Here is a 20,681-nt window from a genome sequence, read left to right as displayed (position 1 = left end):
TCTATGAACACACAACCCAAGGAGTATAGTCACACAGTGCGGCTTTATGAACACACAACCCAAGGAGTATAGTCACACGGTGCGGCTCTATGAACACACAATCCAAGGAGTATAGTCACACAGTGCGGCTTTATGAACACACAACCCAAGGAGTATAGTCACACGGTGCGGCTTTATTATGTATGAACACACAACCCAAGGAGTATAGTCACACAGTGCGGCTCTATGAACACACAATCCAAGGAGTATAGTCACACGGTGCGGCTTATCTATGAACACACAATCCAAGGAGTATAGTCACACGGTGCGGCTCTATGAACACACAATCCAAGGAGTTTAGTCACACAGTGCGGCTCTATGAACACACAATCCAAGGAGTATAGTCACACAGTGCGCTCTATTATCTATGGACACACAACCCAAGGAGTATAGTCACACAGTGCGGCTTTATGAACTCACAACCCAAGGAGTATAGTCACACAGTGCGGCTCTATGAACACACAACCCAAGGAGTATAGTCACACGGTGCGGCTTATCTATGAACACACAATCCAAGGAGTATAGTCACACGGTGCGACTCTATGGACACACAACCCAAGGAGTATAATCACACAGTGCGGCTTATCTATGAACACACAACCCAAGGAGTATAGTCACACAGTGCGGCTTATCTATGAACACACAACCCAAGGAGTATAGTCACACAGTGCGGCTTTATGAACACACAACCCAAGGAGTATAGTCACACGGTGCGGCTTTATTATGTATGAACACACAACCCAAGGAGTATAGTCACACGGTGCGGCTCTATGAACACACAATCCAAGGAGTATAGTCACACAGTGCGACTCTATGGACACACAACCCAAGGAGTATAGTCACACAGTGCGACTCTATGGACACACAACCCAAGGAGTATAGTCACACGGTGCGGCTCTATGAACACACAACCCAAGGAGTATAGTCACACAGTGCGGCTCTATGAACACACAACCCAAGGAGTATAGTCACACAGTGCGGCTTTATGAACACACAACCCAAGGAGTATAGTCACACGGTGCGGCTTTATTATGTATGAACACACAACCCAAGGAGTATAGTCACACAGTGCGGCTCTATGAACACACAATCCAAGGAGTATAGTCACACGGTGCGGCTTATCTATGAACACACAATCCAAGGAGTATAGTCACACGGTGCGGCTCTATGAACACACAATCCAAGGAGTTTAGTCACACGGTGCGGCTCTATGAACACACAATCCAAGGAGTTTAGTCACACAGTGCGGCTCTATGAACACACAATCCAAGGAGTATAGTCACACAGTGCGCTCTATTATCTATGGACACACAACCCAAGGAGTATAGTCACACAGTGCGGCTTTATGAACTCACAACCCGACGAGTATAGTCACACAGTGCGGCTTATCTATGAACACACAACCCAAGGAGTATAGTCACACAGTGCGACTCTATGGACACACAACCCAAGGAGTATAGTCACACGGTGCGACTCTATGGACACACAACCCAAGGAGTATAATCACACAGTGCGGCTTATCTATGAACACACAACCCAAGGAGTATAGTCACACAGTGCGGCTTTATGAACACACAACCCAAGGAGTATAGTCACACGGTGCGGCTTTATTATGTATGAACACACAACCCAAGGAGTATAGTCACACAGTGCGGCTCTATGAACACACAATCCAAGGAGTATAGTCACACAGTGCGGCTCTATGAACACACAATCCAAGGAGTATAGTCACACAGTGCGACTCTATGGACACAAAACCCAAGGAGTATAGTCACACAGTGCGACTCTATGGACACACAACCCAAGGAGTATAGTCACACGGTGCGGCTCTATGAACACACAACCCAAGGAGTATAGTCACACAGTGCGGCTCTATGAACACACAACCCAAGGAGTATAGTCACACAGTGCGGCTTTATGAACACACAACCCAAGGAGTATAGTCACACGGTGCGGCTCTATGAACACACAACCCAAGGAGTATAGTCACACAGTGCGGCTTTATGAACACACAACCCAAGGAGTATAGTCACACGGTGCGGCTTTATTATGTATGAACACACAACCCAAGGAGTATAGTCACACAGTGCGGCTCTATGAACACACAATCCAAGGAGTATAGTCACACGGTGCGGCTTATCTATGAACACACAATCCAAGGAGTATAGTCACACAGTGCGGCTCTATGAACACACAATCCAAGGAGTTTAGTCACACAGTGCGGCTCTATGAACACACAATCCAAGGAGTATAGTCACACAGTGCGCTCTATTATCTATGGACACACAACCCAAGGAGTATAGTCACACAGTGCGGCTTTATGAACTCACAACCCAAGGAGTATAGTCACACAGTGCGGCTTTATTACCTATCAACACACAACCCAAGGAGTATAGTCACACTGTGCAGCTTTATTATCTATGATCACACAATCTAAGTACTATGTTCACACTGTTCAGGATGGCTTCTGCAGTCGGCACAATTTCTGGCAAAACTGTATCCAAATTTTGCCACACAGCCCATGCAACACAACTGCAGTCTGAACAAAGCCTGATACTCACCATAAACCAGCCTAGCAAGTTATTATACACACCATGGGGCTCATTTACTAAGAGTCATGCGCTGCACTTTTGTCGGACTTTGCACATTCTTCTAGGCTACAAGAAGTGTCTGCGCTGCTATTGTGGCGCACGTGACCCTTTTGTGGCACAGCTGCACTGGCTTCCATGTGGCACAAATTAGGGGGCGTGCCGTCGGACGGTCCAACTGATTTGGACCGAGCTCCGTATTTAACTTGTAAATTGTGTCGCACTCCCTATGTTAAAGATGCACCACAAAAAAGTTGGTGAACTCTGTTGAACCCGAGCGGGGAAGCAACACATTAATGATTTCTGGCGCATGATCTTAGTGAATCGCCACACCAAGCATAACACACGAAAATAGCACTTTAAGTGCAGTTTCCAACTTTCTAAGTAAATGTGCCCCTTGTGTAAGGGCTTATTCACACATCTGTATTTTGCTTTAGTGTACAATCTGTGATCACCTTACTGACGCTTTATTGTCTATTCACTTGGCCTGTTTTTTAGGGTTGAAACAGATGAGCATGGTCAGTCCGTGGATCACTGTTTTATACAACTACAGTGCAGAAGATGGGGCTCTTTGCATCATGTAGTACCCTAGTACAGCTGCCATACAGCTAAACAGTACAGGGTCTGGGTGTTTAACCCCCACTCATTTCATACAGATAACTATGACAAATGCACCGATCTACTAGTGATGGGAAGTTCTGCTCTTCTCAGTGCTCTGGCACATTAGGATCCGCTCATTGAAAAGAGACGGCTCTTCCAGCTGCCTATTAAATATAATATTGGGGACTCCGTTGAGGGGTGGGGTTTACTGAGCTATCGCCTCCCTGCCCGGAGCTGGCTATTACATAGCGAATTTATTAGAAATATAGAGAGGGACCCCAATAAATATGTCCTGTCTTCCTGCCTGACCAGACCCTCTTTAACACAATTTTAAAGAGGTGGCTCACTGGATCAGTTCTCAGGTGAGAGCCGGCTCCCACCGTACCCCACATGAAATATGATTTCATAGTACACTTGAAAAAATACATATGTCCATCAAGTCCAACCAAGGAAGGGAAATAATTCTATTTTATAACATAACCATCAATGTTATTTTGATGTAAAAACACTTCTAGACCTTTCTTGAAGCTGTCTGCTGTCCCCACTGTGACCAGCGCCTGAGCTCAGCTATTCCACAGACTCACAGTAAAGAGGTCCTGTCACCTCTTGTGATTAAACCTTGTTTTCTCCAGGTGCACACAGTGCCCCATCGTATTTTGCATCGATTTATACTGGAACTACTTTCCACCATATATTTTGTTATATAGTCATCTCTTTTTGAGACTAAATAAATCTAATGCTTTTAATCTATCCTTATAACCGAGACCCTTCATACCATTATTATTTTTGTGGCTCTACGTTGAACCCTCTTCAGCTCCAGGGCATTCTTTTTATGGACCGGAGCCCAGAACTGGACAGCATATTCCAGGTGAGGCCGAACCAGTGCCTTGTACAGTGGTAATATTACATCCCTATCACGAGAGTCCAGAACACTTTACTGATTGACTGTTATTTAATCTATGATCCACTATTAAACCCAGGTCCTTCTCAACAAGGGACTCTCCCAGATTCGCTCTCCCAGAGAACATAAGTTGCTGTCGTGGTTCGTAGGGACGAACCGTCAAAGAGTCTATGGGCAGAGTCTGTGGACTCCCTGGACCACCACGGGGGATAACGATACTAGCCGAAACCCGTGAGCGGAGCCTAACTGGACTCCTGGTCTTCGCCAGAGCCCGCCGCAAAGCGGGATGGTCTTTGGACCTCGGAAGAACACTGGGATACCGGACCGCCAAAGGATAACCAGACTTCCACAGGATAACCAGACTGCCACAGGATAACCAGACTGCCACAGGATTTTAGGACCACCACAGGATAAACGGACTGCCACAGGATAACTGGACTGCCACAGGATAACCGGACCGCCACAGGATAACAGGACCGCCACAGGATAACAGAACCAACACAGGAACACCACGGAGGCGTCCTGAAACGCTCAGGAGGCTTTCACTTCAGTTAGAATGACTTGAAGATCTGGCAGGGGATGCTGGGAGCCAAGTCTGTACAGTGCAGTTATCCTGATTCAGGATTTCTGGTGCATGTTCTTCATGAAACTGGCGCTTCCTGCACTGCTCCAACAGAGTGCACCAACTTTTCTTTGGTGCACCTTTAACATGGGGGGTGTGGCACAATTCTTTCAGTCTTCGCATGATAAATGTGGCGCATGGTGTGACTGTGTAGCAAGAAAAATAGTGCAGCCGCAACACAAAAGGGTAACGTGCGACACAAATGTGGACCCTTCTTAAATATCGGTGCAAACAGTTTGGACTGAAAAGAACTTGTGCAACAGAAAACTGGTGCAATCACCTTAGTAAATGTGGGCCAGTGTATCCAGGTCACCCTGCAGCCTATGAACATACTCCATAAACTGTATTAAACTACACAGTTTGGGGGTCATCTGCAAAATTACACACAGTACAATTAATTCCAACCTCTATCATTAATAAATAACTTAAATGATAAAGGGCCCAGCATAGAACCTTGGGGTACACCGCTTATAACGACTGAACTGAGTTCTTTAAACCTGCTATTCAAATTAACCCACCCATGAATAAAAATGATTCCCCTTATTCCTAAATGTTTCCTTTCCATGGCTGCAATGTTCAATAAAAATCAGTTTGTACACTTATATGCAACTCACCAGAGTTGAGTCCATTCTCTATAAGTGAGTCCTGAATATTTATTGTCCCCTGCCTCCCAGTTCCTGATTGACACGTCTCATTGCCACAAGCTCACTGCTGGTATGGAACTAGTACTTAGTGACCGTCTGCCAATATTCAACTACAGACATATACAGCTCCCTTTACTTTCTCAGAGAGACCGTGGCTGTGTGTGATTTGGCTCTGCTACATCATTAACACTGGTTGAGTAAAGAGAAATCAACTTTGCTCCTCACCCATCCATCAGGAATCCTCTTCAGGCGGGTTAGCAGTGTCAGCCTCATTAAGGGGGTGGGGTAGCTTGACTGTATACAGTATGCAGCCACCCCCTGCAGGACTAGAACAGAGCACATTTATAAAAGTATTTTTTAGAAGAATGGTGACTCTAATCGTATGAATAGAGGCATCAGTGAAACGTGTTTAAAGACATCTAAATGGTTATGGTAATTTGGGTTTGGCACTGGTTTGGGTGTGTTCAACACACGTATTTTATTGATATTGGATTGGATCATGTCTACATTCAGACAGTCCAGCATACTACAGGATACACTACCACACTGGTACTACCCACACCAGATTCAGAAAAACTATTTATTTTTTAGGAATCATCATTTCCATGGAACAAATTTATAGATATTGGTCTCCATATTTTGGGCCGTTTTTTTTCCCCATTACAACTACAGTATCATGTGGAATTTCACGAGACCTGAAGACTGAGCAGATAACTAATTAGGAAATTCCTTGTGCACATTATTGCTGCATTACAGATCAGTGCCCAGAGCCTGCTATAATCCCTCACAGTACCTCAGATTTTATGCTTAGTTACATGGCCTATTAAAGTCTCTCCTGGAAGTATTGGGGGAAACGTATCATAGGATTTTCCTGACTTTTTGGCGTAAAAGAGTCGCATAGGGACTTTTTGCGGCTTCTTACTGCTAAAAAGTTGCATAGGTCTGTGCATGCCTTTTCACTATAGTGGCTTAAATGGAACCTGTCACCAGGAGACCCATTTTTAGCACTTCCCCAGTCCCCACAGAGCATAGTACATACACTGCCAAAGTGTTTTTGTATAAAAAATAGGTTTTACAGAAAAAAAGGTATGTTATATTGCACCTTTCGATACCATGTGCTGTGTGACTAGGCACTCGTCCCCTGGGAGTGGCTGGAAAGGAGCAGTTCCCCCCCACACACACACACACACACCCTTGGGAAACTGCTCCTCCATGTGTTTTTTCAAATATATGAAAACACCCATCACTTGGCTTAGCGACGCCCCGTGCTCCTCTACAGCCAATCCCCAGTGAGGGGAGTTATTCATATATTTGAAAAGGACCCATGGAGGAGCAGTGTTCCCCCCCACCCTTTCCAGCTACTCCCAGAGGACGAGTGCCTAGTCACACAGCAGATGCTAATGAAAGGTACAATATAACATATCTTTTTTTTCTGTAAAACCTTTTTTTTATATACAAAAACACTTTGGCAGTGTATGTACTATGCTCTGTGGGGACTGGGGGAGTGCTACAAATGGGTCTCTTGGTGACAGGTTCCCTTAAAACAGAAGTACAGCTAATGAAACACTGTATAAAGCCAGATTCATAACTTGCAACATTGCATAGTCACTCCATTCCCCTGCTGGCATATGTGCTGTGACTTTTTATGCATTTCACAACCTTTGGCGCAACTTTTATTTAAAAAAGTTACAAGCTGCAAGCAGAATATAAGAGCACTCCATATAGAAAGGTCCAAAACCACTTTAATAAATGTAAGTCTATCACAGAACTCTCTTCTTCATCTCTCTTTTTTATGTGTCAGATATTAGTAGAATCTTCAGAAGCTAAATGAAAGTGAAGCTAAACCCTGTACCCTAATAATCTAAGCACATTGTCAGCACACAGTATCTCATACCACAAAGGAATCAGGAAGTTTCTGCTCAGCTAGTGCCTGCCCACACTGCTGAACAAGCTTTGTTAAATTCCCCCATATAGCTTACTTGTAACTAAGCAGACTTGAGGGGGAATTTATTTAGACTGGCTTATTGAGCGCCGGTCTCAATTTTCCCCTACCCACGTACTGCAAGCCGGATTTACCAAGTGGCTCCGGCCTTTTAGTATATATGGAAGTGCACTTGGCAGGTGGAATGACCTTGAGAAGATTTGAACTGTAGTCAAGTGTTTTCTTGCGGAGACTGTAGTAAATACAATGGGCCAGGATGTCCATGCCCTTCTCTCTGCCCAGCCTACTTTAGGAAAATACGGTGAGGGTGGAACAATTTTTTCATGCCTTGTACACGAGAAAATACATACAATGGCGTATAATGCATAGTAAATTCCCCCCTCTATGTCTACACAGAGAAAAAAATCAGATACAGCGCACTCAGCTACTGAGGGCCTATACTGCAGATAGATTACCATCATTAATAACTGATCAACCCCTTTAACAGCTCAAAAAAATTGTCTCAACATAAAAACATTGGCAGAAATATATTATTGCTGGAATGTAGGAATTGAAAACATCCAGCCCTTTGGCAGTCAGGATGACCTTCTGGTTTCTGCTGTCAGTCTGAGATTAAATTATAGTAATCATAACTTGGATGACATGTTATATTTATGAGGGGGTGTCTTTCAGCTGGGACCCCAACAATTCTAGGATTGTTTGAAATGAGTTTTTCATTTACCGTACATTTTTTAATATTTTTTTTCTTTTATTCATTCTTTCACACAACCTATCCATTTGTGGACGCTAGTAAATGAACTGCTTTACATCATAGAGTTTATATGTTCTCTATGTGTTTGCGTGGGTCTCCTCCGGGTCCTCTGCTTTCCTCCCACACTCCAAAGCATACTGGTAGGTTGATTAGATTGTGAGCCCCATTGGGAACAGAGACTGATTTGGAAAGCTTTGTGCAGCGCTGTGTAATCTGTGTGCACTACATAAATAAAGGAATTATTATTATTATTATTTAGTGTTTTAGTGTTTTGTTGTTTCGTTTTTTTTCTGTTACCAGAGTCCCTCTGTGCTGAAGCTTCTGAATGCTGAGGGAGCAGAGGGGGGAAGGGAGACATTGTAACATCCTGCGAAGATACAGCATTGATGGGTTCTGGTAACACACCAAAGAGCCCTTTAAGCATAATCTTAAAAGTTGATTTTAGAAGGAAGAAGGCCACAAATATAAGAAAATTACCAGAGAACCGGTGTCTGGATCTATGGGAAAGTGTCCTGTGTTTATCATGCTTGATTTTTTTAAAATTTTTGGGAACAAAGATTATATTAGAACACATCTTCAAAGACATGATTTTGCATGTCACATCTGCTTCTGTTAGCTCAGTTTTGGGTCTGGTTCTGTTCATACACATACGCTGTTATATAATATATGTAGGCATATGGTATGTATTATGGTTCTTTCACTAGACAAGGCATGCAATTATTCTATAGGGCACTTTTAGATTTTTATAAGGTTTGTCCTGTTAGGCCATTAAAAATGCTGCTATATGATTAAACAGGTTTAACTGCTTTTTACAAATACTGCCTAAAAGGTCCCTAAACTTTTAGGCTGTGGCACATAGCGGGGGCCTGTGATACATCCTTTTCTGCACAGTTGAAGTTTACTACATGCAGAACATTTTATTTCCATTTGTCTTATTTTTGGCTGTTGTAGTTTAGGTAATACCAGTTTCCTGGCAGACGTCATCATATAATCCTACACATTCTACCATCCCTTTATAGTGCAGATGACAGTATGGAAATCCTTCTCTGAGATACACAGGCCTCACTATGCAGGTGACTACATGTACACTGGAAACAAGAAGCTTGTTGATCACAGCGCTGGTAACTAAGTAGAGGAGGGATCAGAGACGAGTAGGAGTGAGACCAAAGGTACAAACCCAAGACAGCATTTTGAAAGATCAACAAAGCAAACATAAGTTTTATGATAGGGAAAGGGCAGATTTGTATAGATTATCATAATACTCTGCACAGGTCAGAAATATTGTAACATCTACACTACCATAAGAGAACAGGGTAAGGAGCACAATCACCTAGCATAGTTCACAGGCGATGTCAGAGTCTTGTAGTCGAGGCAATAGTGTAGACAGACAGAAATATAGACATCAAAATGAAAACCTTATGATCAACAGTCAAAAAGGAGCAAAGCAAGAAGACCGGAAGGATCAAATGCAGAATCTAGGAACCATGGTGTCTATAGGAACCATCACCGACATGAAAGGGTAATGACAAGTTACACAATTTGTTTCTTTATCCACCTTTTGTTTGCTAATGAACTAATTTAATTTTTCTTGGCGTTGAAACAAAAAAAATGTATGTATTTTACAAACATCAGACATGTATTAACAATACTATTATGTCTATAAAACATGAGCGCTCAGGTTGGTTGAAAAATGATCTCACTTTCATCAATAATACATTGGATGCTAAAAGTAATCATCTCAGATTGCAGTATATGCTACAGTATTTCTGCTGATACATAGAATAAGCTGAATTCTTTGGCACTTAAATAAGTAGAATGATGTGATCAATTTAAGGACATAATTGTAATTATGAGAACAATTATTAACAAATGTATGCTCGAACAGTCGTTACAGTCATAACACTGGGGTAGCTCTGCTAGAAAATCCATGTGCAGCAGTGATGAAAAGGAATTATTATCCACATAGCTGTGCGTTCACACTCATGGATGGGGGCACCTTAGCCTATCTATGACCAGCTAAGGAAAATATGGTTTAAAGATGGCTGGCACTAATCTGTATGTACTATAATTTAATAGGCACATTATCTACTCTAAGGGGGACGTGTATCACCCCTTTGGCATTGTTTTTATTTTTAATTTGCGATTTTCTAGCAGCGTAGTGAACTTCGTTGGTCCAAAGATTTCGAGCATTGTGCCATATCTTTATTCCCCAGCTGTTAGTTCCTTTTCTGTGACTTTTAGACTCTGAATTTGTCCCGTTTTTGCGCCTAAAAAAGTCGCAAAACAGAGCATGCTAAACCCAGACTTACTTTCAAAAGTGCCAACCAAAAAACTATGATACATGTGCCCCTAAGTGATACAAATTTTTGCCCTTTTTTAACAGACTTGCTCACTCGCATGTTCCTGAGTTCTCTGGGAGACATCCAATTATCCCGAAACGTTATGTCATGCCCTGGAAACAAGACATGGAGAACAGGAAGCTATTTACCAGAGTAAGAAGCAAGATCCAAATATATATGCATAGATAGATAGACACTCATTAACAAACACAGTAATTTTTTATTCATTGCAACATCTAACTACTTTTAATGTATTTTACTTTTTTTGTTAAAATTTAAGTAAAAAAAAAAATGCATATTTAAAAAAAGTTTCATTGTAGTAAAAAGTCTGCATGCAGTTATGTCTCCGACAGTCATGTAAATGATTACAGGTGTGATCTGCTACTGGATCTTGCCACATGAGGGTATAAAGGTGCTTTCCTTTAAGCCCCTTCTACACTGGCATTTTTCACGCGCGAGTTCTGCGCGTGCATTTGACGCGCAGAACTTGCATTGCACTCTGTCCCATTGTATTCAATGGGTCTTTCTTCATTAGCGTTGGTTTTCATGCGCGTGCTTGCGTTCGTTTGCACGCGCGTCAAAATCGCAGCATGCTCTATTTTTGCGAGTCACGCGCGTTTTTCACGCCCCATTCAAGTCTATGGAGATGCATCAAGAACGCATTGCACTCGCAATCATTGCAGGTGCAATGCGAGTGCAATGCGTTTTAAACGTAAGGGTTGCTAGGTGACCAGAATAACAGTATTTCCCCTGCTCGCGAACGATCATTTAATTAAAAAAACACAATGAAGAACAGTGAAGAATAGAATAAAAACAGTGAACACAGTGAACACAGTGAACACAGGATCATTTAAGAGAAAAACACAGTGCAGAACACAGTGCAGAATAGATTACAGATGTTCGGCACATCTGCTTACTTGTCGGGAGATACGCGCGGAACGGTGCGAACAAAATAGCATGCGAAGAACAATATATATGTGTGAAGAACACATTGCAGATGTATTTAAACATCTGCAATTTGTTCTTCACACACATATATATTGTTCTTCACATGCTATTTTGGGCGCACCGTTCCGCGCGTATCTCCCGACAAGTAAGCAGATGTGCCGAACATCTGTAATCTATTCTGCACTGTGTTCTGCACTGTGTTTTTCTCTTAAATGATCCTGTGGTCACTGTGTTCACTGTTTTTATTCTATTCTTCACTGTTCTTCACATCTGCTAACTTGTCGGGAGATAATATACACGGGGAACAGTGAAGAATAGATCGCAGATGTTTGCAACTTATCAGAAGACATTATTTTTCAATTAAATAACCCATTTTAATCCCAAACCATGGTCCCTTTGAAAAATGCTCGATTCTCCCATTGACTCGCGCGTGAAAAATGCGCCGAAAACGCAAAAAAAACGCTAACAACACGCGCGTGAAAAACGCAAAAACGCTAATTACTCCAAGGAAAAATGGAACAAAAACGCAGCCAAAAACGTCAGTTTTTCATGCATTGCACCCTGACGTGAAACGCAACGCTAGTGTGGAAGAGGCCTTACTCTCCTATAAACAGGCTGTGAGGCTACTTTTAGGTTATTTACTGCTAGGGAAAGATGGTTGACTGCTAGATAAGCCTTGGAGAAACGCAAAGACATTTGAAGCATAACCATCATTTGGAGAACTTTCCTGCCATGTAGGCTGTTTTGACTTGGGTAGATGCACACATGGCGGACATGCGCCAACCATCCCAGACAAACCAGAGAGGATTCATTTCATTGTCCACCATCCAAACACAAGTGGCGCCTTCATTTCACTCTTTTTCTCTCTCAGAACTGTTTCCAGGTGCTTGGCAGGAGGAAGCCCATTACATGTCTTGCTATTGACAGCTGCCACAGTCACCTTTTTTTCATGGGTTTCATGAATAAAAAACCTGGAGAGCTAATGAATGTAACTGTATTGTCTGTGCTGAATCTGGCAATGGTCAGGTTTACGTATGGAGGCCTTGTGATTACTGCTTTACCCCTGCCTTTGCAGTGGACTAACATACTGATTTAGAAAGTCATTGTAAAAGACAGTCACCCCAAGTAGGGATTCACCAACATCTCAGTGACTCAGAAAGGAATCTCTGCCACTCTGTAACACCTCCTTAGCCCGCCCCGTTTCCAGATTTATTGCCACTTCAGCATTCATGGTACCTGCTAGCATGCAAACTTCAGGAACCTATGATTGTGCAGGATCTACAGGCCTGGTACCATCCTCTATTCTTATGCGTTAACCATATATGATCTTGCATCCAGGCTAGACACAACCCGACTGGGTACCAAATTATCTCTATATTCTATGTTGTTTTTTTTTTTTTACAAAGCTACATTTAATAGAACCTTTGGATTGTGGTTAATAGTCTATGGAGTGGGTTTGAATAAGAAGAAATATTTTGGAATCACTGTTACTTTTCTGTTCTGTGTTGACAATTTGGTTTTATATAAGGGAACCTGTCAGTCACATCTATCCCACCAAAATAAGGTATTTAAGGTATTTAAATGTGTCGCACACAACCGTTTTGTGGCGCAGCCGCAATAGCCACCATGCGACTCGAATTAGGGGGCGCTCCACTGCTCAGTCGGACCGTGTGCCAGATTTAACATGCAAAGTCTGTTGTACGCCCTATGTCAAAGGTGCACCACAAAAAAGTTTGTGAACTCCGTCGGGCCAGTGCAGGGAAGTGCCAGATTAATGATTTTTGGCGCACAATCTTAATGAATTTGTCACACGGAGCATTATACACGGGCAGAACACTTTTAGTGCAGTTTCCTACATTCTTGGTAAATGTGCCCATATATTTTGTATGACAATTTATGGACATTTTTTGGTGATTCATGAAGAGCAACTCACTACAGTAAATGAGGTAGTGCCTTCGCTTTGGGAGGCTAACTGTGCCTGAAAGTTTTCCTTCTTTCCAAGATATAACATTTAGGACATTTGTAGCAAATTTACTAAAAACGTTAACATGCCTGCAACATACTTTGTGTTTTTTTTAAAAAGAAATCTAAATTCACATTGCTTTTTTGGCCAAAATAGAACAATAAAATACCTGCCCTACAGACCAAGTGCACATAAAGTCATCATGTAAATGTATTCACCTACATGCGGAAACGGAATTGGAAGAGACAATCTAAGATATCTAACACTGGTTATACAATAACTCTAATACACACCTTATAAATCATCTGATTATATTCTGCTCTGTATAATAATAGAAGAAACACTATAATAAACATGGAGTTCCTGATGTGCTGAAGAGACAATGAATGTGGTTAACATTGAATTGGTCCCTGTGTAACACAGATTGGTCATGTATTGACTGCGTCGTCTGGCAGGGCAGCGATTAATCTTCCAGGCTTAGTAATTACATTTCACAGTTTCATTCTCTGAAAATCGTCTCATTAAAATTGCATTATTATCTCATGCAGGGGATTCCCAACACAATGACCATAATAATATGCTAATGTTGTCGTAGCAACCAGTAGATTATACTAGGTGTTACTCTGTGGTATTATATCTCTGAGAATGAATGAGTGATTTTCTCTAGCACGCAGATCTGGCTGGGCTGTACAGGGGCCCACAGGAGGAGAGCCTGTTTTGGCAGAACAAAGAAAGGCTATGTCATGGAGAAGAACATCACAACATCATGAAGAAGATAAAAATGCCATCACAACATCATCTGACAGATTTCCCATTGCATTCTCATTTGTCAAGATACCAGAGTTATAAGATTAACCAGAAAACTAGAATGTTAGGATCATACGAATAGAGGCATTGTTATCTGCGGCTCTCTATGGAGTGACCCAGAGGCCTGAACCACTGGTAGACCCTGTTACCTCTGCCGGCCTATTGTTTCCCACTCTGCAGCAATCAGCATGTTTCATTGTGTCTCCATGAGATGACAGCTACCGTCAATAAAAACACAAAAAGAACTGTCTGTGCATTTTTATTTATTATGTTCCTATTTTAAATTTAATAACATTTTTACCAATGATCAAAGGTAAAGAATTCTATGTATAAAAAATATCTTAAAATTCCAGAATATTGAACATGTTTTCAAGTTCCTGTTTTCAAGTTCTTATTTACTTTATTTAGAGAATTAAAAAAATGTGGAAAGCACTTTTTAACATTGATAGCTGTATTCCACTTAGACCTTGACCTTAAAGGGTTTTCCAGGCTAATAATATTGATAACATCTATATGTTCTCAGTATCAGATTGGTGGGATCTAACACCCTCCACCACCACAGATTAGATGTCCTCAGTAGAGAATAAGACAATAAGAGGTAGCTGCATTCTCTGTGTAGTGCTCAAACTAAAAAAAATCCCCTTTTTGTTTGTTTCTAAATACATCTGATATTTTATACTGATTTATTTTCTAATGTTGTTTAAGGGGGGAGAAATGTCCTAAGGAGGTTCCCTGCTCAGCTTTTCCACCCGTATTCTAGGATATTTATGATAAGAGGAAATTTTTTAAAACCATATAATCTATCCAATCATCTATTCACTAGCTCCTGAAGAACAATTGATTTTACCTGGTTATGATATAATACTAGATACTGAGAGCAGATGTGTATGGTAAATATATCATGAGGAATGACAGCTGGTGAGACAAGTGCAGCATGGATTAGGAGTATTTTACTATGTGTTACTAAACAGGATTAGCGTCATTAGTTTACTGTATATAAGAATGGCAAAACTCATTGCACTCATCTATGTCTGGCATCAAAAGATGAATCATTGCAAGGCCGACAGTCCATGTGGAAAATAATGGTGGCAGAAAGCAAAACTACGGGTCCCTGTGTAATTTGTGTCCAGTCTGTTGCACACATGGACAGAACACAACCATAAATAAGGACGTGTGGGAAGGCCCAAGGGCTATTTTCACTGTTTTGTGAAACTAGCCCTATATGCCTGTAATGAAGAAGATTGTACAAGGCTTTCAGGCTCCACACTGGTATGCTGGATATGCTATCAATGATCTCAAGCTCACATCTGAGCTAAGACGCATCACAAAATTACATGTTGCTAAAAGTTCACATTGTGTGAGAAAAGTATTTTGCCATAGGCTATTATTTCCACTATTTTATTTTGTAGTCAACTCCTTTTAACGGCTCCTCTAAAATCAATGGTAAAGTCATGGTTCACTAAAAATACTACAAAGCTAAGGATACATGCCCTCTACTGTACTCACTGTATCACAGTTCTATGAAACTTTAACCCCTTAACGACCACACCCTTTTTTTGTCTTTGCATTTCCATTTTTCACTCCCCACCGTCAAAAATCTATAACTAAATTTTTTTATTTTTCCATGTAAAGAGCTGTGCGAGGGCTTGTTTTCTGCATAACAAATTGCACTTCATAGTGATGGCATTTAATATTCCATGCCCTGTATTGGGAAGCAGAAAAACAATTTCCAATGCAGTGAAATTGGTGAAATAAACACAGTTGCCCTGTTTCCTTGTGGGCTTGTATTTTATGGCTTACACTGTGCGCCCCTAATGACACTTCTACTTTATCTACTTTTATCACGGGGATACCAAATTTGTATAAGTTTTATAAAGTTTTCATACATTTACAAAAATTAAAATCTTTTGGCGCTAATAACTTTTTCATACATGTATGGAGCGACTTTTGATGACGTTTTCAATGCTTCTATTTTTAGGACTGTACGGCCTTTTGATCACTTTTTTTTTATAGCAGCTAACACTTACTGGTTATGAAGAGGGCTCAGCCCATGAGCCCTCTCCATTCACCCACAGCCGACGCTAGAAGTACTAGTAAGTCACGGGTCGGGAAGGGGTTAAAAGACATCTACCACCAGGTTTGTAAACCAAGCACATTGACATACTGGTGTGTGCACCCCAGGATCTGCTTGGTTTACAATTTTGAGCCTGGTGGTAGAAAACAACTAAAAGGACATCTACCACCAGGATGAAGGACTGTATCCAAATGAGTTTGAGGGGCTCCACGATCCATTAAAACCTAAGGAACCTATAGCCCCTCAAGCTCATTTACATACAACCCTTCATCCTGGTGGTAGATGTACTTTAACATAAAATAATGCCTCCTTTACTTTACAGAAAAACAGCCAAGCTTTACAAAATTGGCAGTGGGTTTCTAGACACCCATCTATTAGATAATGCTGTAGTATACACATTGTGTTTACGGTATTTGTTTGTCATTTGTGATGCCTGGGATGAGTGCCATGTGAACATAGTGGGGCACATTTACTTACCCCATCCCTGGAGAAAGTGCATCTGCCGCGATTCACTAAGACCGCACGCCCGAAATCCTGCAGGTCCACCTGAGTTCACCTTCTTCTTCTTGGCGCATGTAAGTGCATTGTCCTGCAACAGAATTTGAAAGTTAAATACGGTGCTGAGTTCGAATCAGTCAGATCGTCCGACGGCTCGCCACCTAATTTCTGTCGCATGGAAGCATGGAAGCAGCTGAGCCACACTCTGATCTCGTGCGACACAATCCTAGCACAAAACCCTGTTAAATACCTGTCAAAGCTGCGCAAATCCCAAAAAAGGTGCAAAGTCCGACTAAAATGCGATCCGCTACCCTTAGTAAATGAGCCCCAGTGTATCACTAGTGTTTGCATACGTTCTGGTACAAAAGACATATATAATGTTTTGTCCATTTTTTGTGTCATATTGATACATATCTTTTATTGAAAGAAATTTGAGCAAAAACTTAGAAGATTGATGGGCATATATCATCCATAGACTCCAATGTAGAAAAACCATATACACCCTGCATACATTTTCACAAAGTACAGGAAAATGCAGTAGGCTACAATTTTTAGAACCAAAAAGACCAGTACTTTTTGCATACCTAAAATTCACTGTAGTCTAAATCACAGATTACATAAACTATTGTTTAAATATAAATTAGTAGTTAATTTATACAAATACATCTACAAATACGTGAAACATATCAGTCAGGATTTTTTGGCCAGTGTTAGGAATTTGGCAAACACCTAGTAATATATTTCTTTTATTTCAAACAAGCCAAAGAATCTACCAACGTCTGCCAAGAAATGAAGGGAGACTAAAGTCTTGTAGGTGGATCATTCAGCTATCAGCCACAGGGTGTGTTCAGTATATGGATCAGAACGTTCTGCATGATTACAAGACACATTCCAAAAGAATAAGACAATGTGCCCCAATACTGAGAAGCAGTTTATAACTAGAGAATTACGTGACATTTTAGAAGTTTTTATGAAAATTACACAATTTTGCAACACATGCAGCAAGTACAAGTGAAGGACATAAATGGGTTATTTATCACATGCCAGCCAATCATAATGTGCACGCAGCCTGATACATCAAGGGGCTCAGGTCTCTGCGCCGGACACAGGACTTGGCGTAGAAGTATTCCTCAGTATGCAAACTTTCACCTTTGAAAGTTTGCTCGCTGAAGCTTGTGCGCAGGCGCGGAGCTGGAGCGTCCCGCACCGTCCCTTTCCATCGCGGGCCACATCCCCCCATCACTCCCCTCCATGCCCCCTAATCGCAAGTGCTGGCAGTTCGCTGCACATTTTGCTTTGCAAATAGGGTGAATAGGGTGGCCGGCCACAGATTGGGCCACGGATGAAGCAGAAGGCCAGCCTTGAATGAAGCGGGCAGTGGCCTGGATAAGAACTGAGGGATGATGATGGATGGCCAGAACGCCGATAACAACGGAGGGCCGGCGCGTCCATAGCAATGGAGGGCCAGTGCACCTATGAGAACGGAGGGCGGCGCGGCCGATGAGGACGCTTGACCGAGGATAAGGGCAGCCGCAGATTAGGTGGGGAGGTGGGCTGGAGGGCAGAAGGGAGGCAGGGTTGCCACTGATGAGGTGAGTGGGTGTATGGGAGGGACGCAGGGTTGCCACAGATGAGGTGGGTGGGTCACAGGCACGTGCCTGCACATTTTACAGTGACACATCCTGGCTGTCTAACGTTCCCCCCTGCTGCTGCTCTGAGGTGAGGTTCTCTACTCGCCTTATGGTAGGTGCGCCCCTGCCCATGTGCCAAGAACTATATTTAACCTTTTAACATTGCAGCTCTTTTCCATTTTTGCATTACCATTTTTTTTTACTCCCTTTCTCCCTTTTTATTCCCTTTGCCTATGTTTTTATTATACTTTGCAGAGTGTGTGTTTTTTTTTATATTGGAGTCTATGTATGATGTATGCACAATGTATGAATCCATCCGTCTTAGCCCAAATTTAAATAGTTTCAGGGCTTGTTATATATGGTACACTTTGTACTTCCTGGTGTTCTAGTGGCACCATTCAATATTTTGTGAAATGTGTGGAGTTGGAAAAAAATGTAGAATCAAGCCAAATTGGAAAGAAACAGTTGCACAATGCTTCTACCATTTTTACTGTGTGTCCCAAATAGCAAAAATACCCCAAAAAGCTTCTCCGTATCGCCATTTTCACACACCACTGACTTCCATATATATGGCGGATGTAATTATATATGTAAGGTGTAATTCTTTACAGCACCAGTAAATGTTTTCCTTGCTAACAATTTAAATACAAGCGGTCCCCTACTTAAGGACACCCGACTTACAAACAACCCATAGTTACAGACAGACCACTCTGATCTCTGGTGAATCTTTCTGAATGCTTTGCTATAGTCCCAGATTGCAATAATCAGCTGTAAGGTGTCTGTAATGAAGCTTTATTGATAATCCTTGGTCCCATTACAGCAAAAAATGTTTAAACTCCAATTGTCACTGGGGCCCAAATTTTTTTTGTCTGGATCTACAATTATAAAATATACAGAGTTGACTTACATACAAATTCAACTTATCTTGTACATAACCCGGGGACTGCCTGTAAAGATCAACCTTTTGATCACTTTTATGGATGGAGGTGACCATTATTTTTTGGTTATTTTATTATTATTTGGTTTTTTGCTGTTAATTTTTGGCCCATTGGGTGTTTGGATCCTAGAGGGTCTGACTGTTTAAACAATTCTAAACATAATCATTGGTTGTCATGGTGCTGTGGTATGTAAACATGAATTGTTATGACAACAGCTTACCACATCTATTCAATACCTACCCTACCAGCAGAGGAAATGATTCACAGTGCCTGCCCTATCTGTACTTAACGTGGTCACACTCAATTTCATTTTCGGTCTTTGTTATCAGTGCACACACAAGACTGCTGAAGACTGAAGTACAGGCTGCCCCCTACTTAAGGACACCCGACTTAAAGACGACCCCTAGTTACAGACGGACCCCACTCCTCACTGTGACCTCTCCTGAAGCTCTCTGGATGCTTTACTATAGTCCCAGACTGTAATGATCAGCTGTAAGTTGTCCATCATGAAGCTTTATTGATAATCCTTGGATCCATTACAGCAACAAAATTTTGAAAACTCAAATTGTCACTGGGGCAAAAAAATTTTTTGTCTGGAACTACAGTTATAAAATATACAGTTTATACTTACATACAAATTCAACTTAAGAACAAACCTATGGAACCTATCCTGTACGTAACCCGGGGACTGCCTGTATAGCTACATGAAAATATTACCAAAATCCATCCTCAAATTCCTGGAGTTGTACACATCTGTCGCCTTAGACTAGACACATCTACATCTGTAAGCAAGGTGGGTGAGGGATTACAATGGTTAGCCTGTCACTAGCCTGTCGCTAGCCTGTCATCTCTGTAATCCCATGTGTATATAAATAAATTGGGTAGCAAATAATCTGCCCAGATAATTACAGGAATGCATCGGTAGGTTGAGAAACTGTAGTGAGTAGTGCAGTAATTTAAATGTGTGCATGGCATGGTGCTCATACACTAATGGACGTGGAGCTCATACACCAATTTTTCAAAGGGAAGGGGCCCATTTTGGGATTCACTGCAGACTTTGTGCCCTTCGAAGAGTATGGGAGCCAAGCCTGCAGTTATGCACTGTATTATGGCCACTTACTCATAGATCCAGGCACTGTGATTGTGGTATCTTTCTTATGTTCGTTATCCATGGCCTCCTTCCTTCTAAAATAAACTTTTAAAACAATGCTAATGAGTCTGAGCTGCTCTGGTGGGTGTTTCCAGAGCCCCTCAGTGATCTCCCTGGTTTATCCTGCTTGATTTTAATGGTAAATTTCCTTTAGACAGTGGATGGAGACCTTTGCTTTTGGGTCTGGCCACTGTGTAGTGAACAGGCAGGTAAATTTCCTCTAAATCCGCTTTAATATATTGAGCC

The 20,681-nt window shown here is 41.7% G+C and overlaps 1 protein-coding gene across 1 annotated transcript; it reads left to right on the top strand.

Annotated features, from left to right (window-relative positions):
• Positions 1 to 9,212: 9,212 nt before the first annotated feature.
• SPMIP10 (sperm microtubule inner protein 10) lies at positions 9,213 to 14,389 on the top strand. Its single transcript, XM_072120024.1, has 3 exons — positions 9,213 to 9,606; positions 10,471 to 10,579; positions 14,005 to 14,389. The coding sequence occupies exons 1-3, from the start codon at positions 9,437 to 9,439 to the stop codon at positions 14,224 to 14,226; spliced, it is 501 nt and encodes a 166-aa protein (XP_071976125.1). The 5' UTR covers positions 9,213 to 9,436; the 3' UTR covers positions 14,227 to 14,389.
• Positions 14,390 to 20,681: the final 6,292 nt, after the last annotated feature.

This window comes from Engystomops pustulosus, chromosome 1 (genome assembly GCF_040894005.1).
Source record: "Engystomops pustulosus chromosome 1, aEngPut4.maternal, whole genome shotgun sequence".
In the NCBI taxonomy this organism is placed as follows: Eukaryota; Metazoa; Chordata; class Amphibia; order Anura; family Leptodactylidae; genus Engystomops; species Engystomops pustulosus.
The sequence above is the reverse complement of the archived record's forward strand: the minus strand, read 5'-3'. Positions and strand labels throughout refer to the sequence as shown.

What these genes read in the sequence shown, in the direction of transcription:
- SPMIP10 (XM_072120024.1), top strand. Translation starts at nt 9,437, where the DNA reads ATGTCAGAGTCTTGTAGTCGAGGCAATAGTGTAGACAGACAGAAATAT. An exon ending in ACCATCACCGACATGAAAGG is followed by an intron (nt 9,607 to 10,470) that starts GTAATGACAAGT and finishes CTTTTTTAACAG; the next exon opens with ACTTGCTCACTCGCATGTTC. An exon ending in ACAGGAAGCTATTTACCAGA is followed by an intron (nt 10,580 to 14,004) that starts GTAAGAAGCAAG and finishes GATTTTCTCTAG; the next exon opens with CACGCAGATCTGGCTGGGCT.